We start from the raw sequence: 17571 nt of genomic DNA, 5'->3' as shown, positions 1-17571 counted from the left end.
TGACTCAAGTTCAACATGTGTTTAGAGATCCCCGCTGTCTATTACTAATGATCATACATGCCGTTGAGATGGAGAGGGTCGGAGAGAGAGAGTGCAGGCAACACACTTAATGCATCTGACTGTAGCACAGTAGCATACTCGACTGTACCTAACACTTCTCGTTCGAGGGTTATCAAAGACAGTTCAATAACAGCACTGTTGACTATTGCCGAAAAACACGACAGAAAATTGATCGAGCTGGATATGAGTAGCCTAAAGACTAATTCGATTTCGTGACTAGAGAAATGTTTTACATTATTAGCCTCCACACACAAGTGTTGGGATTTCAATGATATTTGCGTGTAATGGAATGTTCTGAAGGAATATACTGTCAACAACCATTGTATTTGCCGCATAATTTCTGAATGTATTCTCAAGCTTATGTCTTACCAGTATACGAGCTTGTTGTGAAGAATTGCAGGCGTCTTGTCCGAAGCACAATTTATGCACCACATTGTTGCTGGCCCACGTACGGGTGCGTAACCGTTATCCCTTTTCCTCATTAATTTGGCTGGAGCTTTGACAGCCTCTCCGAAAGAAGCGCGTGCCGAGGGTTTGTCGTCACGCGCATGATTTGTTATTTCAGGTAAAGCTACATCATCATTAACTAACTGATGGGCTGGGAAACGTCGAGCGTCACATGCGGTTCAACCCCTTAATCTTCCCCATCCCCACATTTCTCTGTTTTCCGTTCGCTTGAACCTCCAACGCGGCAGTTTTTTTTTCCCCAGCTGCGATAGCCAACAGCGTGACACAGCAGTCACGGCAACAGCACAACTGGAAGCCTGAATTGGTTAAGCATTTCGACCTTCGTGATTTCAGTAACTTAAAGTAAAACCGTAGACTAGGCTACAGAAAGCTCCCATCTCCTTATAGTCCAATGCCAACAGAACAGGGACAGCGTCCCTGTGCGCTTCTCATGAAAGTAGAAATCCTAACAAGTGTAAAACGGAGTCTTTTTCGCTTCTGAAGTTAGATTGAATCGAAATGCGTTCGAAGTGAGACTAAAATCAATTGCTTCGGTCTTTATTTCCGAGACAGTTTGGGAGACCACTGGAGCATGAAATGCCTTCTCTCCTCGCTGGTTTCAGTGACAAAACCACAGGAAGATAGTAGCCTAGTCCACCCATCCCCTCTGTGTTTCCCTCTCCTTGACTCTGGCCAACACACACCCACTCATAGCCCTGTGTATATGTGTATGTGTGTGTGAATAAGAGACAAAACCAGAGCAAGTTCCTCTCTACCCTCTCTACCCCCCCCCCTCTCACACACACACACACACACTAACTAGTGCCTCAGAGACAACATTCTATAATTCATCACCACTTCTAATAAGTAGCCCTCTGTCTCACTCCATCCCTCCTCCCACTATCTGTCATCTGTCCTGTCTTTTCTGCCATCCTCATGCTAAACCTCTCCCACCACCACCCCTCTCTCATTCCCCTTGTCTCTCAGTTTCCCTCTCTCTCTCTCTCTGAACAGCCCACCTGTACTATCAACCTGTGCCTTCTCCTTCCTCTGCAAACAGATCATTTCAAGCTGTAAACAGTGGGTTAATACATTTTGAAAGACAACAACTGAACATTGTGTTGTATAGTATAAAGTACACATATTTCTTTCTGGAGTACACTCGACAGATTTATGTTTGTTGATAATAGTGCCAAATGTTAATGAGGCACGTCCCAAAAAAAACAAAAAATAATCTACATTGCTTTGTTCAAATCAACTGTTGGATTACACCGACTATAATTAGATCCCGTTCTGATCTCCTCAGCACAGCCTCTCTCTCCCAAACAGTGAGCCACTGGGGCATGGCACCAGAGTAACCTTAACTGAGGCAAGACTGCTGACCTGTGGTATCAACACTCCCCCCAATAGTAAAATAGGGGGGGGGGGGCTGAGTTGTGACTGATAAATTATGAAGTGAATCTTTTCTTTCTCTTCCTCTTATTTATTCCATCATTCCAAAACATCCATTATTTACTCATTCACTACTTCTCTACACCTCCTTCCCATTCTCCTCCATCATATCCATCACGATGCACTACTCTTCCGTGGTTCCCCCTCTTTCACCTAAGCTTTCTGTCCTTCTTGTCCTGCTGTTTTCTTTTCCACACTCTTTTTGTTATTTTTTTTACCCTCCTCTTTCTCCACTGTGTTTAAAATAATCAAATTTGGCTGAGGGAACAGAGAACGAAGAGAGAGAGAGAATGAGAGAGAGAGAGAGAGAGAGAGAGAGAAAGAGAGAAAGAGAGGGAGAGAGAGGGAGAGAGAGGGAGAGAGAGGGACAACAGAGAGAGAAAGAAAGGGGGAGAGAGGCAGTGGGAGGAGAAGGTTGCCTAGAGACGGTTGCTGTGAAACCAAAAAGGGGAGGGGTGCTGGAAGCTGAAGTCAGGAGCGGCGTTGCCGTGGCGACCGGGGTTTCACACTGTCTTGCTGGATTTAGCGCAAGATGGGAGGGCCTGGATCAAACATATGGAGCCTAGCACACATACAAACACAATACCACACACACACACACGCCCGCACATATATGCACAGTCACATTTACTACCACAGACACACTGTACAGAGACTGAAAACTGTAGTCCTACTGTAGTGCCTGGAGGATAACCCACACAGATACACACACCCACAAGCTACTGTATGCTCTTACAGCAGTACATGCACACCACATAAGGATACTGCAGGTTAACAGCGCCATTCGCCTTCATCAGATGTTTTCAATCTCGTCACTACAACCACTCCACATTTACCATGAATAGAAAACCTCTTAGTTAATAACGAAAAAGAACAATGTTCTTATAACATTTGCTTAAAACGAAGGAAGGAAGGCATGTTGTTGTTGTTGTTTACCATGTCTTGTTGATCCTGTTTGCAGTGTCCCTGTGCTGCAGCTGCTGCTGTGCTGCAGTAGTGCTGGGTCAGACAGCAGCATGTGAACCCAGGACACACCACCAGAACAGCACCATCTGCTGCCAAACCACTCAGTCATTTCCGTTTCTGTAGTGTGCAGTGCCAGCAGCCGTGGGGTAAGCAAGGTGACCCTAATCCTGACCCGACACAACTTTCTGCCTCGTTCAGCAATTCACCCTAGTGAAGATACTGCAAGTACCTTATATAGATGCATCTGGTAATCAGGGTGTTCTGGGGTTTTCTGCAGGATTGTCGTTTATCCCCAGACAGGGCAGTTGAATTTCTCCAGTTGATTCTCCTCTCTAATGAAGGTAATATGTGGTTATTGAGCTGTTTTACTGTAATTGTGTTCATTAATGTATGTGTAGTCTGTGTTCATCTCAATAGACAGTTCATACTAGGATACGCTGCAAAAACGGTGGTACTCCTTTCTTCTCCCTCCCCCCCGCTTTCTTTCTCTCCTCTCCTCTTTCCTCTCCTCTCTCCTCTCCTACTCTTACTGCCTGGCTGAGGACAAGAGAGAAGAAAGCAGGGGTTGGTAGGAGGAGAGGAGGAGGTGGAGACGGTAAGAGAGGGTGAGGGAGCCGCTAAACTGCTGTGTGCCTCATAGGCTGAAGATCAGATCAAACCTCCTAGCAGCATTATTGAATTGCTAGCCTTTTGCTGGCGTAGTTGACTAAAACAATGTTTAGGAGTGGAGGTCAACTGTGTGCGTCAGCCAGAAGACTAAAGATGGATCCCGGGAAAGGGCAAGTTTGGGAGGCACTGCAAAGACACCTGTGACACACATGTACACGTGTTGTTCGCTCTTCTGGAGACCCATTCTTATTTTGTATACAGTATAAATCTACCGAAGTTGACAGGCCCTACCTCCTGTCTGGAATGACAGGCGTCCCACCTGTCTGAACTGGAGCAGGGTTCAAACCCGGGTCACATGCTCACCAAGTCAAATCGAACACTATTCCAGATGCAAAAGGTATCTTACTTTTAAATGGCATCACCCAGGGCACCCCATCACCACCGACCTTTTGACCTTTGATTAACCCCTGACGTCTCTCTCTCTGCTGTAGCTAAAGCTTGTCAATGGTCTTAACCTAGTCCTGCCCTCCAGCTGCATATAATCTACATACCTTAATTATATTACTTCTAGTAAGTTTGTCATTATGTTTCTACATCATTTCATATTACCTTTACAGTGTGACGGTTTATCATACCTGCTATGGTTGACTTATGACTGGATTGCTTTTGTGGAGGCATACACAACACCACCATTTTTTTTTGAGGAGGAACACATACATACTGTACAAGCAAACACGAAGGAAAACAGATACAACTATCCGCAAATGCATGTATGTATGCATTCATTCTCTCTCACCCACACATACAACCAACCCCTCCTTTTAAGAATATATTTGTGCATCCAGCTGTTTATCCCCCTTATTAACAATTTAAATCCTAGCCTCTCTCTCTGCTGACCTCCTCTTGTCGTCGTCGTCCCCCCCCGCTCCCTCCCTCCACCTTCACTTTACATGAGATATGAGTGCCTGTCAGTCTACATGCCTCTAATGCTCTCCTCTGTCACATATGCATCCCCCCCGCCCCCTGTTTGCTCTCTTTTCCACATCTCTACACGTGTTTCTCCGTCCGTCTCTTGTTACTCCTTTTCATTTCTTCTTCTTCTATGAGGGATAGCCCTCACAAAACCCCAATCTACCAGCCTCTCACCTCCCTCTCTCGTTCCTGCCCCATCCCACCGTGTCTCTCCCAGCTCTCACCGTACGTCAACGCTCTATAATTGCTTTTCCTGTTCCTCCGCTTAAACCTTGAAGATTTAGAAAAAGAAAAAAGAAACTCGCCGACGCCCCCACACAGACCTTTTCTTTCTCTTTTTTTTCATTAATATCCTCTTCTCTTTCTATCCCTCTCCTCGGCTCTCTCTCTGTTCCTCCCTGGCAGTCCTGTACAAAATGTCATTAGTGAACTCCTGAAGACATGTATTTCTTTTGTTCTTCTACTGTTTCTAATGTATTGGGGGGGAAAAAGGGTGCACCTATTGTTTCTACTGTGTTTCTGGTGTATAAGGGGCAGCGTTCAGTTGAACATTAGACACCGTATGTAGTTTCTACCCCGTTTCTACTGTGTCTCCACTGTTTCTATGGGCCAGAGCGTGGCTGTGCCCGGCATCCCAGCATGGTAAATAATTCAGGGTGGGTTCACTTGAGCGTCTCACACTCCACTTCATGCAGGCCCCAGAGGAGCACAAGCCCACGTTTATTTTAAGCTGCATCTACATAGAGCCAGGCTCACAAATCCACACACACACACACAAAGGCAGCTTTCGCAAGCGTGGCAAGCGTCCAGAAGAAAAGCGAAATCAAGGGGGGGAGGAGGGGGGGAGACGATCCTTTTGGGTGACTAGTGAAAATATTGTGGGAAGGAAGGATGGGGTAGAAGAGGTGAAACAGGGGATGGAAGAGAAAGAGAGAGCAGACACAGCCTTTCATCCGTTATCTGTCCCAAACCAGGCTGCAGCTATCCCGCCACTGACTCCTGCTACTGGCCCACAGTACACACACTAGCCTGGTTGAATCTGCCAAGACTCTCACACACACACACACTCACACACACACACAAATGACACACTCACACACTCTCTCTCTCTCATGCACAAATGCACACCCTCCTAGTTCAGTCTGGGAAAATCCCAAACCCCCTGCAAAAAAATCACTCAGGCACTTTGTCTCTCGTACATACAAACACACATGTTCTCTCCTGTGCACACACACACATAGTCCCTCATGCACACACACACAGATGCAGGTGGATCCCTCTCAGGGGAGAATAGCTGAGCTAGGTGATAATCATATGTTAGCGCTAGCCCTAAAAACGTCTCACACCGGCACACACATGCACGCTCACACCTATCTAGTTTACAGTAGAAGGAATGTGCCATCTCTGAGCCCTCTCATGGATCTCTCCCAAAGAAGAGATATACGGAGAATCTTACCGTGGTGAAGACAAGTAGTCCCATTCAAACTGGCAATGGCTCCACAAAACACCCTCCTCTCTCCTCTACCTCTCTCTAAGACGCACTCTCTGTCTCTGTCACACTCACTCTCTACCTCCCTCTTCCCCCCTCCCTTCCTCCTTTTCCCCCCACTTCACCCTCTCTCTCTCCCTCTCTCTCTCTGAGCGAATTCTCTGTTGAGCTGCATGACTGCATTCTTGACAGCCTTTCTCCACGTGCGCGTGTGTGTGCTTTTTCACCCAGTGCACGCCACACACACGCATGCATTTGCTGACTAGATAACAGCCGCACGCATCGCAGCTCTTTTGAAACGCAGGTGCTCCAGATGCATGCATGCTCACATACACACACACACACACACACACACACACACACACACACACAACCACACAGTCATTAATTCAAAAACACTCAAACAGATGCCTTGAGCCACATTCAGAAAAATGTTAAAGGCACAGTCAAGCAATATCGACAGAGATTGCCAAACTGAATTCTAGCCATTTGTCTTGAAGATCCCATCTTTCTTAAATACCCCACATTCTCTCTCACTACCTCTGTCTCTCTGGATTTCTTCTTGATCTCTTTTTCTTTGCAGGATTCTGGTGTTATTAACAAACAGCACCTAGGGGGAGAGGTTAGGAGTTGTGATTGCCTACCTGAGATACCAGCTCCCAGTGGAGCGGAAGCAGAACAGAGGCCAGTAGTCTGGACAGAGACATGGCACCAGGTACATCCCTCTTCCTGTCTCACAAGCCCCCTCTCCTGCCCTCGCTCCTGCCAGTCCCTCCCTGCTGCCCCAGACCCCATCCAAATGCACCCCTGGTCTGGATGAGCATGCCTGCCTGCTTACCTGTCTGGAGTATGTAGAAATAGATCTGTCTCTCTGCCTGCCTGCCTGCCTGCCTGTCTCTCTCTCTGTCAGAGTGCCTGTCTCTCTGCCTGCCACACCTTCCTGGCTCCCTACCTCTCAGTCAGTGGCCTTTTCTGGGAATTGTCTTGGTATATATCTGTCCAAGCTGTCATAAGCTCTCTGTCTCTCACACACACGTACACAATCTGTCTCTCTCTGTCTACCAAATCACAGAGTTAAAATCCCTGGGCTAGGCTACCCGGTTGCCGGCTGGGCTGGGTGATCTTAGAGTAAAGGATGCAGTAGCCATATTGACAGACAGAATGACAGACTGGCAGGATGAAAGAAAGGAGGGGATTTGAATCTACACTCTCAATGCCACAATTAAAATTTATGAGGTAAACAGCTTCAAACCGAACGTTACCTCATAATGTGTAACAACTGTGTCGTCTATCTGACTCCAGCAGGCTACCGTGCCTGGCTGCAAAAATGAGCACTATCTAACACTTTGATCACTCTGATACTCTAATGCTGTAAGAGTAAGCGCAATTAAAAAGAGCCATAAATCACTCCCAGATTCTACAGCTCTAGCCTTTTCCAAACAGCAACAGAAACAAACTAACTAGTTCAAGAACAGTCAATAAACTCAGCTAGCTTCAGGGTTACATCTGCATAGACAGCTATCTGCTCTCAGTTATAAACAGCTAATTGTTTAGCCAGATTATCTAGCTGGAAAAGATTTCACCCTCTCTCTGTCCGTCAGTTTTGTTTGCCCGTTTGTCAGTCTGTCTTTCGCGTACAGCTGGGTAACTTGCTCCAAAACTCAACAATAATCCTCTCTGTTTCTTCATTTTTCTCGTCTTTCAATACCTCCATACCTCTACAGAGCTGTTGCTTCCTTCATTCCACCCTCCCTTCCCCTTCTCCTCTCCTTCCTTCCACTACCTCCCTCTTCTCTTGCTCTCATTGGCTAAGATTTTAATCAAATTATCTCTTCCCCTTGACCTTGGCTTATTCAGCAGCTTGGGTTTGTGCACGTGTCACATGCACAAACACTCAGCCATGCTGACACCACCTGACAAAACAAACCCAATGTGCACAAGCGTTCACACACACACACAAACACACACACACAAGCGCACACATTTAACACAAGACCAAGTAGAAGAGTCTCTAATAAGACATGTATTTGTGTACTGTTCCATGCAGTCATGACAAAGATATATTGTTTGATTAGAATCATCAAGTTTTAATCTTCATCATCACATCATCATCATCCACATACCCACCGTCATTGCCGTCACCATGTTTATTATCTTTGTCATTATTATCATTATCATCATATTGTTAATTATAACCATCATTATAATTATTATCATCAGTTTTTTCACCTTCAGTTACATTCTCAGTGTTTCAGTTGGTTATATTCTTGTATAGTATCTTATTTTCAATAATATATGTAAAATCCATTGTCAATCGTTTTTACATAAGAATAAAGTCATCAGATTGAAGAGAGAAGACAAAGTATTTACACCATGATGGACAGACTGAAGAAAATGTACAAGAGAGAGAGTGAGAGAAAGAGAGTGAGAGAGAGAGTTAGAAAGAGAGAGTTAGAAAGAGACTGGATGTTCTGAATGTAGTAATGAGTCGCCAGGACATTATGAAGTATCTCAACACCTTGGCACCTTAGATGATCTGTACCTTGTAATATTACCATGTTAATCTCAGATTATCTATATCTGTTTCCTAATCTCACATGTTGGATGTGGCAGTAGGATCTAGTCTGGAGGTTTCCAACAGAAACACCGGGAGAAGAGAGGAAAGCAGAGGACAGCAGAGCAGAGGAGATGGGAGGAGAGGAGGGGAGGAGGAAGGGAGGAGGAGAGGAGGGGAGGAGGAAGGGAGGAGGAGAGGAGGGGAGGAGAAGGGGAGGACGAGAGGAGGTGGCCTGAGTTAGTGGAGCAGAACGGATCAGGCCGACGGCTGTCTGCTGCTCCTATCTCTCTCTCTCTCCCTTTATCTTTCTCTCTTTCTCTCTCTCTCTCTCTCTCTCTCTCTCTCTCTCTCTCTCTCTCTCTCACACACACACACTAACACACAGTAACACACACACACCAGCAGAGGCAGCCTGTCAAAAGAGTGTTCAGCCCTGCTTGAATAAACACACAAAGACAAACTTGTATACACACAATCTACTACTGACAGTCATGCTTGATCCTGTATACCAACCCCTTGACCCTCTCCACCTCCTTTGAGAGAGACAGACAGAAAGGACCTTGGTTCCTGACCCAGGATCACCTCCTCCCTTCCTCCAGACAGACAGACAGACAGATCTAGGGTGTGGTCCGTACAGTGATGTACATCCAGACAGGTTGATCAGACAGGAGATTCACATGAACTTCATGGACTTTAAAAATGCACTTTCAATACATACAAACATTTGCTACACCATACTTTGTCCTTTAAGGGTACTGTTTAAAGTGCCATACAATCATTACATTCTGTTACAGTCGAGGCAACATCTTTGTTGTCGCCAATGCCATGACATCCAACATGTGAGGATAGAAACAGTCAAATCTTACCATGATGGGACTACAGAATGGTAGGTGAGGTATTCCAGAAGAAATACACTAAGAGTTCATCAAACGATTCTGGAAACATGCAGCAGATAAGAGTGGAGATCTTATTGTTATTGTTGTTTACATTTACATTTGTAAAATAAATAAATAAATACTATTACAAAGGTAGAGAGACCAGTGTACTGTTCTTCGGAATGAAGAATGTGTTTTCTGCATGAGGATATCTGTCATGCCCAGGTAGGGATGCAGCAAAGACTACCTCAACACAGGCACACTCCTCCACATCTCACACACACTGATTATTAGCTTTATCATCACCTTCACCTTTGTCAGATGTGAATTTGGATTTCCACCCGATATTAGCATCCAAAGGCGATCATCGTGTATTATAATCAAAACTCAAAATAAGAGTCCCTGTTATTTAGCCAAGTGGCCACAATAGAATCTAGTGCGTGCCTGTGTGTGTGTGTGTGTGTGTTACTACCAGAGATAGCCTGTACTTCCTTATGCACCACATGGTGCTGTCTTAACAAACAGTTATAACAACCAACGTCAATTGACATAGTCAGGTGACGTAGGTGACACAGTCTGGTGAGAAAGGAACATTGCTCCAATAGTCTTTCCCTAACAGCAGGCTGTGACACTACATGGCAAACAGTTAGCACCGGCAAGTCCTCCACAAGGAACTTATCACATCTCAGCAAACAGGGCAGCGCACTACAAAGTGAACACTACCAAATAGAACATTAAACTCTAGTACACTACACAACATAAGGTTAAGATGAGAGGAAGCTACTGATATACTGTATTATAGAGTTCTTCCTTTAACCAAGCCGCTTCACGTAACTAGCCTATGATGCTAATGATGCTAACATCTCTAACAAAGGTCCACTTCCAAGGTTTGCTTGGGTCGTAGTTATTTGACTTTAGTGCAAGTGGCATAAGTATATCAACGTTCCGTACTGCACAAACATCACCCAAGTCAGAGAGAGAAAGAGAGAGAGAGAGAGAGAGAGAGAGAGAGAGAGAGAGAGAGAGAGAGAGAGAGAGAGAGAGAGAGAGAGAGAGAGAGAGAGAGAGAGCAAGGGTGGTGTCCTAATGACTGTGCAGGAAATAGATTGGTTCCAAAACAGGAAGGGGAGGTAGCAAAGCCAGGAAGGATGCTGGTTGGCTTGATATTTTGTTTTTTAGGGGGGTACTGTATGGCTTGAGTAATAACCATAGTGTCATTGGTTGGCCTGATAGATGTTTGATTCTGGGACGCTCAGTTGGAGCCTGCAGCACCAAAGTTGAGTGCTCCTACTGGAATCCTAACATACGGATAATGACAGCCTTCATGATAAATGCTCTTTGAATGATTCCTGCCAGGGCTAGTACCAACATAACACTTTTATGTACTACGCTGCAAAACCAAATAACAAAACTACATTAAACAGGTAATTTCTACAAACTAAAATATCTAACTTATTTTTCAGCTAAAGGGTTTTTAGCTATTCTTTCTTTATTCATGTTTTCTCATAAAGCATAAACCCTTATGTTTACAAAACATTACGATATCTAGAAGTTTAAGAGTTTCAAACAATAGTTTCTTGGCACCGAGATAGGAAGCTTTCTGGTGTTTCATTTTTTTAAGATGTTGTGATGAACTGTCTTGGTGGACATACACCATCTGTTCCGTAGCTCGACAAAGAGAGCGTGAGCGAGAGCAAGAGAGAGGATTAGGAAACACAGCATACACACACAGTAAAGGCCAGAGTATCTGGAAAGGTAGAGAGCATGGTGATCAAGAGAATAAGAGGGATGCTGGGTTTGGTTTTCCATTTGCTGTTCTTCACGCTATCACCAACTTCACCATCATCATCATCATCCTCAACCACATCATCATCGTGCTCTCAGGAGGAGATGCAGTCACAACGCAGTCCCATTGCTGGCCCAACGCTGTCATATCTCTTCCTATTGTACGTCCTTCTCAGAGAGTCTGCTTTTTCCTACAATACCAGAGGGCTGGGGTTGAGGGGCCAAGGGGCTGGGGGGCCAAGGGGCTGGGGGGCCAAGGGGCTGGGGGGCCAAGGGGCTAGAGGCCAAGGGGCTGCAGGGCTAGGGTCCAGAGAGATATGGAGGCCAACAGGCAGCAGGGGATGGGTTAACAAAGTAAGTCAGGCCAGATAATAGCAGGTGAGACGAGGTGAAAGGTTTGACAGCAGGGTTCGGGGTGGCATCATGCTAGGGGATGGGGGGGTGGCAGGAGGCTCCAGGTCTCTGGTTCACAACTCTAGGGTCCAGTCTCTCCTGAAGGACAGAGATTCACTTTTGCCCCTCTGTGTCTTCTTCTGGGGATCGGGTAAGCTCGCAGGCAGTCGGTAACGATGGGGCAGATAGGGGCGGGGCACACGGTGTGCAGGTTACCTAGAGGAGGGGCTACTGCACTCAGAGGCAGGGCAACAGAACTGATGGGCGATGTCATCCTCGTCCTCCTCTCTGAGAGAGAAACATGGAGATGGACAAAGGAGAAGAAGGAAGAGATGAGAGACAGAGAGAGAGAGAGCAAAAGAGGAAGACCGAGGGAGAAAGTGTGTGTTGGTATAGAAGCAATGAGAGAATGGCAAACACAGAAAAAAAGCAGTGTGAGGAGAGATGGAGGAGAGAGAGAAGAATACGGAAGTGTATAGCTGCTGTACTACAACTCCCCACCAGGTGTCAGGCTTGGAGCATATAAAATCATCCACAGCTTAGTTACATAACCTTACAGTCAAATCTGCTGTATGTTATTTAGTTTCAGTTTTACTAGTATGCAGTATGTCTACTTGCTTTAAGATGTAATTAATCTTTTCACCAATGCATATGCTTCTTAATGTCTTAACATGACTAAATCCCCCCCCCCACCTCATTTCAGTAGGATGAGAATCAGAACCATGCAGAAGATGGAGGGGGAGGGAGATGGAGGGAGATGGAGGGAGATGGAGGGAGATGGAGATGGAGGGAGATGGAGGGAGATGGAGGGGGAGGGAGATGGAGGAGATGGAGGGAGATGGAGGGAGATGGAGGGAGATGGAGGGAGATGGAGGAGGAGGGAGATGGAGGGAGATGGAGATGGAGGGAGATGGAGGGGGAGGGAGATGGAGGGAGATGGAGGGAGATGGAGGGAGATGGAGGGAGATGGAGGGGTGAGGCTGTGACAGCATAGGTGTTAGATGATACGTGTGTGAAAAGGAAGCCGTACAGAGGGGGCGGGGACAGAGAGGGAAGGAGCAGGGGGGAGCAAAGACCATTCGGCAGGTTCGGTGACGGAGGGAAACATTGTCAGGCAGTGGAAGGGGCTGGTGTGGAGGATTGTGGAACTTCAGAGTTCTGCCAGCTCTCTGTGTGTGTGTTGGGGAAAGGTCGTAGAGAAGTGGGGAACAGAGGATTGGTAGGAGGGAGACAGGTTGCATCAGGCTCCTCCTGCTTCATGTCTGAGAGATGAAGTGGGACTGAACACTGAAGGTATGTCTAATCAGGGACATGAGGAAGGAGACGAGCATTGTGGGACCTGTAGTACTTTTAGGTACACTTTGACTTCTGTGGGTGTGGGGTTGAGGGAGAAACAGTAGGGATGATGTGGGACTGATGTGGTATGACAGAATAGTGGAGCAGTGGAGGATTGTGGGACCTGTACCTCTATAGAAGGGAGACTAAAGGACGTGATGTGTGGGATAGTGGTGGAAGGAGTAGAAGATTGTGGGACCTGTAGTTCTAGGTGTCTCAGGCCCTTACCTTGCCTGCTCGTGATGTCTGGCAGGGGGCAGGGCGCAGGGAGGCTTGGGTAGGCGGAGGCGCGCGGGGCAGCAGTACTGGTGGTGGGTGGAGTGGCTGTGAGCGGTCAGACTGGTGTGGAGAGAGGAAGAGGTGGAGGAAGCAGGAGGTGGAGCACTAGGAGTGCTTGTGAGGTTGGTACGACAAGTAGTAGAACAGGTGGTGTAAGACCTGACAGAGAAAGAGAGGGAGGGAGAGAGAGAGAGAGAGAGAGAGAGAGAGAGAGAGAGAGAGAGAGAGAGAGAGAGAGAGAGAGAGATAGGAGGAGAGAGAGAGGAAGAGAAAGAAAGAGAGAGGGAAAGAGAGAAAGAGTGAGAGAGGAAGAGTGAGAGAGAGAGAGAGAGAGATAGGAGGAAAGAGAGAGGAAGAGAAAGAAAGAGAGAGGGAAAGAGAGAAAGAGTGAGAGAGGAAGAGTGAGAGAGAGAGAGAGATAGGAGGAGAAAGAGAGGAAGAGAAAGAAAGAGTGAGGGAAAGAGAGAAAGAGTGAGAGAGGAAGAGAGAGAGAGAGAGAGAGAGAGAGAGAGAGAGAGAGAGAGAGAGAGAGAGAGAGAGAGAGAGAGAGAGAGAGAGAGAGAGAGAGAGAGAGAGAGAGAGAGAGAGAGAGAGAGAGGAAGAGAAAGAATGAGAGAGAGGAAGAGAAAGATAGACAAAGAAGTAAGAGAGAAAGAAAAAATAAAGTCAAGATAGAAACACAGAAGAGCAGATGACAGACAAGCACACATAAACAAACACGTTAGCAACAATAGCAGTTTGCACAAAATAGTATTAGCATTAGCAGTTAGCACAGTAATATTAGCAGTTAGCCATTAGCACAAAGTAGTGTTAGCATAAGCCAATAGCACACAACAATATTGGCAGTTAGCGTTGACCTTTAGCAGCCAGAGCATAAAGTGTTAGCAGTTAGCATATGAGCAGTACACAAAGCTGGTTAGGAGACAAGAAGGCACAGATAGATGAATGATAGATAATAAGATTTAATAGATGAATAGGTAGATAAATAGGTAGATAGGTAACAAGGTAAGTAGATATACTGTGTGTCTACAGGACAAGATGGGATGCAGTCTTACCCATCTAAAGCCCAGGTGACTGGTCAGAAACAACCCCAACTGTACACATGAGGGTTACAGGGATCTCCCAGGGTTGAAGCAAAGATGCTGATAATTCAACCTAGCGGACCATCATTAATCATGCTCTCTAGATCTCTATCATCAGAAAGCAAATGAGAAACAACTATCTATGGAATGATTCATCTCTCTATTTATCTTGCTCTCTCTCTCTCTCTTTCTCTCTCTCTCTCTCTCTCTCTTTCTCTCTCTCTCTCTCTCTCTCTCTCTCTCTGTCTCACTCATTCGCTCTTGCTCTTTTGTTCCATCCATCTATCGACCCCCAGAGAGTAGTATTTTTCCCAGCCCAGCCAGTCACAACAGCAGTGGCTGGGTTCCTGTGCAGTAGTCTGACCCAACCAAACTGTGGTTAATTTACATAGCAGCCTACACTGCAGAGGAGAGCTCAGTCTTCAGCCCTTAGCTTAGAAGTCCATCTCCAGAATCAAACCTCTCACCGTTTATGCTATGGTGTCATTGCTCGTAATCTGGATGTATGCATGTGCACATGTACAGAGGATGCAATGACGTTTCAGCACGTCATCCAGGTAATTACAGTTTGATGACAAATGTTGGTGGTAAAATGGAGCCTGTTTTAGGCATTATGCTTCCATAAAGCCTCTTATGCAACCGCTAAATATGAATAATCATCCTCAAACGAGGCCAGTCCGTTTTTGTCAGTCTTACTAACGTATACTCATGCACAGGCACATGTGCTATTTAAAATGTCAAAGGCCTTATGTAAGCATGGGGGAGGGGCATGTGAGCCATGGAACCCAACTGTGAAGGGACCACAAATGAGATGAGATAGTTCTGAAAGATTTCCACACCATCAGTGTCCAGACTGTGGGCCCTCAGAGGGTAAGACACAGAGCTAAATAGATGACTAGATGACATCAAGACGAGCCATTCATGTGAGGAGACCTTCTGTTCTTCATTTCACGACCAGTAACCTAGAGTGGTGTCTGCTAACTGGTTGGGTGCATGCTTAAGAAGAATCAGCCTTGATCCAATCATCATCACCGCTCCACTGCTCCATCTAACCTTCCGTCTGCAGTCGCTCCATCCCTTCTTCTCTCCCATGACTAAATGTCAGACTCCTCAGAGGTGGACAGTCATCGATGACTCAACAACTCAACTCTGACTGTCCCCTATTGTCTTTCTCTCTCATTCACATACGCATGTCTTTCACTCTTTCTTGCATTATTTTTCTTTCGCTAGCTTTCTTTCGCTCTCTCTCTTTTCCTCTCACTCTGTCTCTGACTCTCTCTCATACTGTGGTACTCTCCTCTCTTGCAGTTATCAAAGGAAGCCACACAAATGTACACAAAGTAAGGTACTTTGACAAGAGCCACAATGATGTAATATTGAGGATAGCGCAAGGTCACACAAATAGAAGGCCAACACAGAAAGACAGGAGAAAGCAAGATGAAGATAAAGGGGAGAAGAACAAGGTCCTGATTAGAATGAGGAGGGTCACCCAGAAGAGAAACAAAGAGAAGGTGTCCAGGAGTGTGGCAGTGAAAAAGTAGAATGACATTACTGATTTCCAGGTGCTTACAAACAGGAAGCACTCCTGTTACAGACAATGGAAGGATAAAGAAGAGGAGTTCCACGTGATTCCTGATGACTTACACCTCACATTGTACCTATCAATAACTGCGCTTCAATGTGGAAACAACCAGCAAAAGGACTCCATAAAGCTTACAGTACCACCCTTTGGGGCTTTTTAGAGAGTGTTTCCCTGAGAGACCCACAATACAGTATATTTTTTGCTGGAAGGATACACATGCACAAACCCACACACCCTACTGGATTTAGTCAAACTTCCACTGTCTTCAATCTCTGCATAAAGCATCCCTAATCCCGCAGTCCAGTAGAAGATGTTAAAGACGTCTATTGAAGACATAAACAAAGGCATGTACTGGTACAATATTATCCACTGTGACTGAAGGAAATGAGTAAAGTCTTGGGACTGACTCTTTAGGATCACTTTCCATCTAACAGAAACAACCTCAGTAGTTCAAAGTTCTGTTCTTAAGAGAAGAATCACCTTGAAAGGGAAAGCTTGCTGACTACAACTCCCAAAAGGCCACACTCATCCCCCAGAGACTCATTCTTCCTGAATTCTGTTGGATCTGAAGACACACATCTTTTAAAGAGCTGACTGTAAATTAGGGTTATGCTGACTATGACTTCACTTTAAAAATATGGAAACATAATTATCATAATGCAGCATTGCTTCAGCAATGTGAACAGCATACATATGATAGAATCAAGTTTGTGAAGGGCACTGCTACAAAAGAAGGGATCTACAAGCACTATACACATTTACATACACAAACACAAGCAGGCACATAGATACACACAAGTAAGCATTCCAGCCACACAACGATACACAATCATATCAACATTTTATTTTTTAATTCAGACATGAATTAAAATACTGTTTTCAAAAATCTTCTTTTCCATCTCAATCTCCCTATTTCTTTAGCTGTCTCTGTCTTTTTCTGTCTCTTCTCTCTCTTCCTCTTTCTCTCTCCATCTCGCCCACACTCATCTTCACGTAAGCACTTGTGATAACTCACCAGGTTCCCTGGGCAACCATGCTGCTTTGCCATGGTACACGAGACAGAGAAAGAAAAAGAGAAAGGATGAAGGGGTGTGTGTTGGGGGGAGTATTTTACAAGCCTGTGTGCATTATGGGGGAGGGGCAGGGTACGGCAGAGATTAGCTTAACCAACACTGTAGTCTGTTGGTTTCAGGACTAAAGCTAAAATCAGGGAACTTTAGTATTGGCATTGGTGTTAACTCAGTGTTAGCATTGGTGCTAACAACAGAGCCGTATCCTCCACAACACCCCAACACTGACAACCATATCTAACTTTACACATAATGTCCCTTAGCAATGAGTAAGCAAGAGGAGGGTGTCACATCATGTGTTCAGCTACATTCAATTCACTTAACCCGTATTAATGAAAGGTCCAGTTAGTGTCCTCTTGATTCTGATTAACAGACATTCATCTCGTTTGTCTCCACCAATCGTATTACTGAAAGAATTTCAGTATGACAGCTGGAACCAACGATTAGACGAGTGTCTCCACTCAGAGCCACCCACCAATCACCACTCAGAGCCACCCACCAATCACCATGTCCTTATGGATCTGTGTCAATGATGTGTGTCTGTGGGGAGGGGTGAGGAGGGATGGGGGGGCTAGGCAGCATTACTAAATGACTAATGGTCTTAATTAGCAAGAGCTA

At 45.6% G+C, this 17571-nt stretch overlaps 1 protein-coding gene across 1 annotated transcript in view; it reads right to left on the bottom strand.

The window, feature by feature from the left end:
- Window positions 1–17571, bottom strand: part of LOC124462283 (IQ motif and SEC7 domain-containing protein 2-like) — a 39849-nt gene that overhangs the window by 17793 nt on the left and 4485 nt on the right. The window contains exons 2-4 of the mRNA XM_047013940.1: window positions 13169–13279; window positions 11822–11893; window positions 11413–11473 (exon numbers count right to left, since the gene is read on the bottom strand). Of these exons, the coding sequence (XP_046869896.1) occupies window positions 11413–11473; window positions 11822–11893; window positions 13169–13279 (244 nt within the window). The remainder of the gene's footprint in view (window positions 1–11412; window positions 11474–11821; window positions 11894–13168; window positions 13280–17571) is intronic.

The sequence above is a fragment of the Hypomesus transpacificus genome, unplaced genomic scaffold (assembly GCF_021917145.1).
Source record: "Hypomesus transpacificus isolate Combined female unplaced genomic scaffold, fHypTra1 scaffold_210, whole genome shotgun sequence".
Taxonomy (NCBI): Eukaryota; Metazoa; Chordata; class Actinopteri; order Osmeriformes; family Osmeridae; genus Hypomesus; species Hypomesus transpacificus.
The sequence above is the reverse complement of the archived record's forward strand: the minus strand, read 5'-3'. Positions and strand labels throughout refer to the sequence as shown.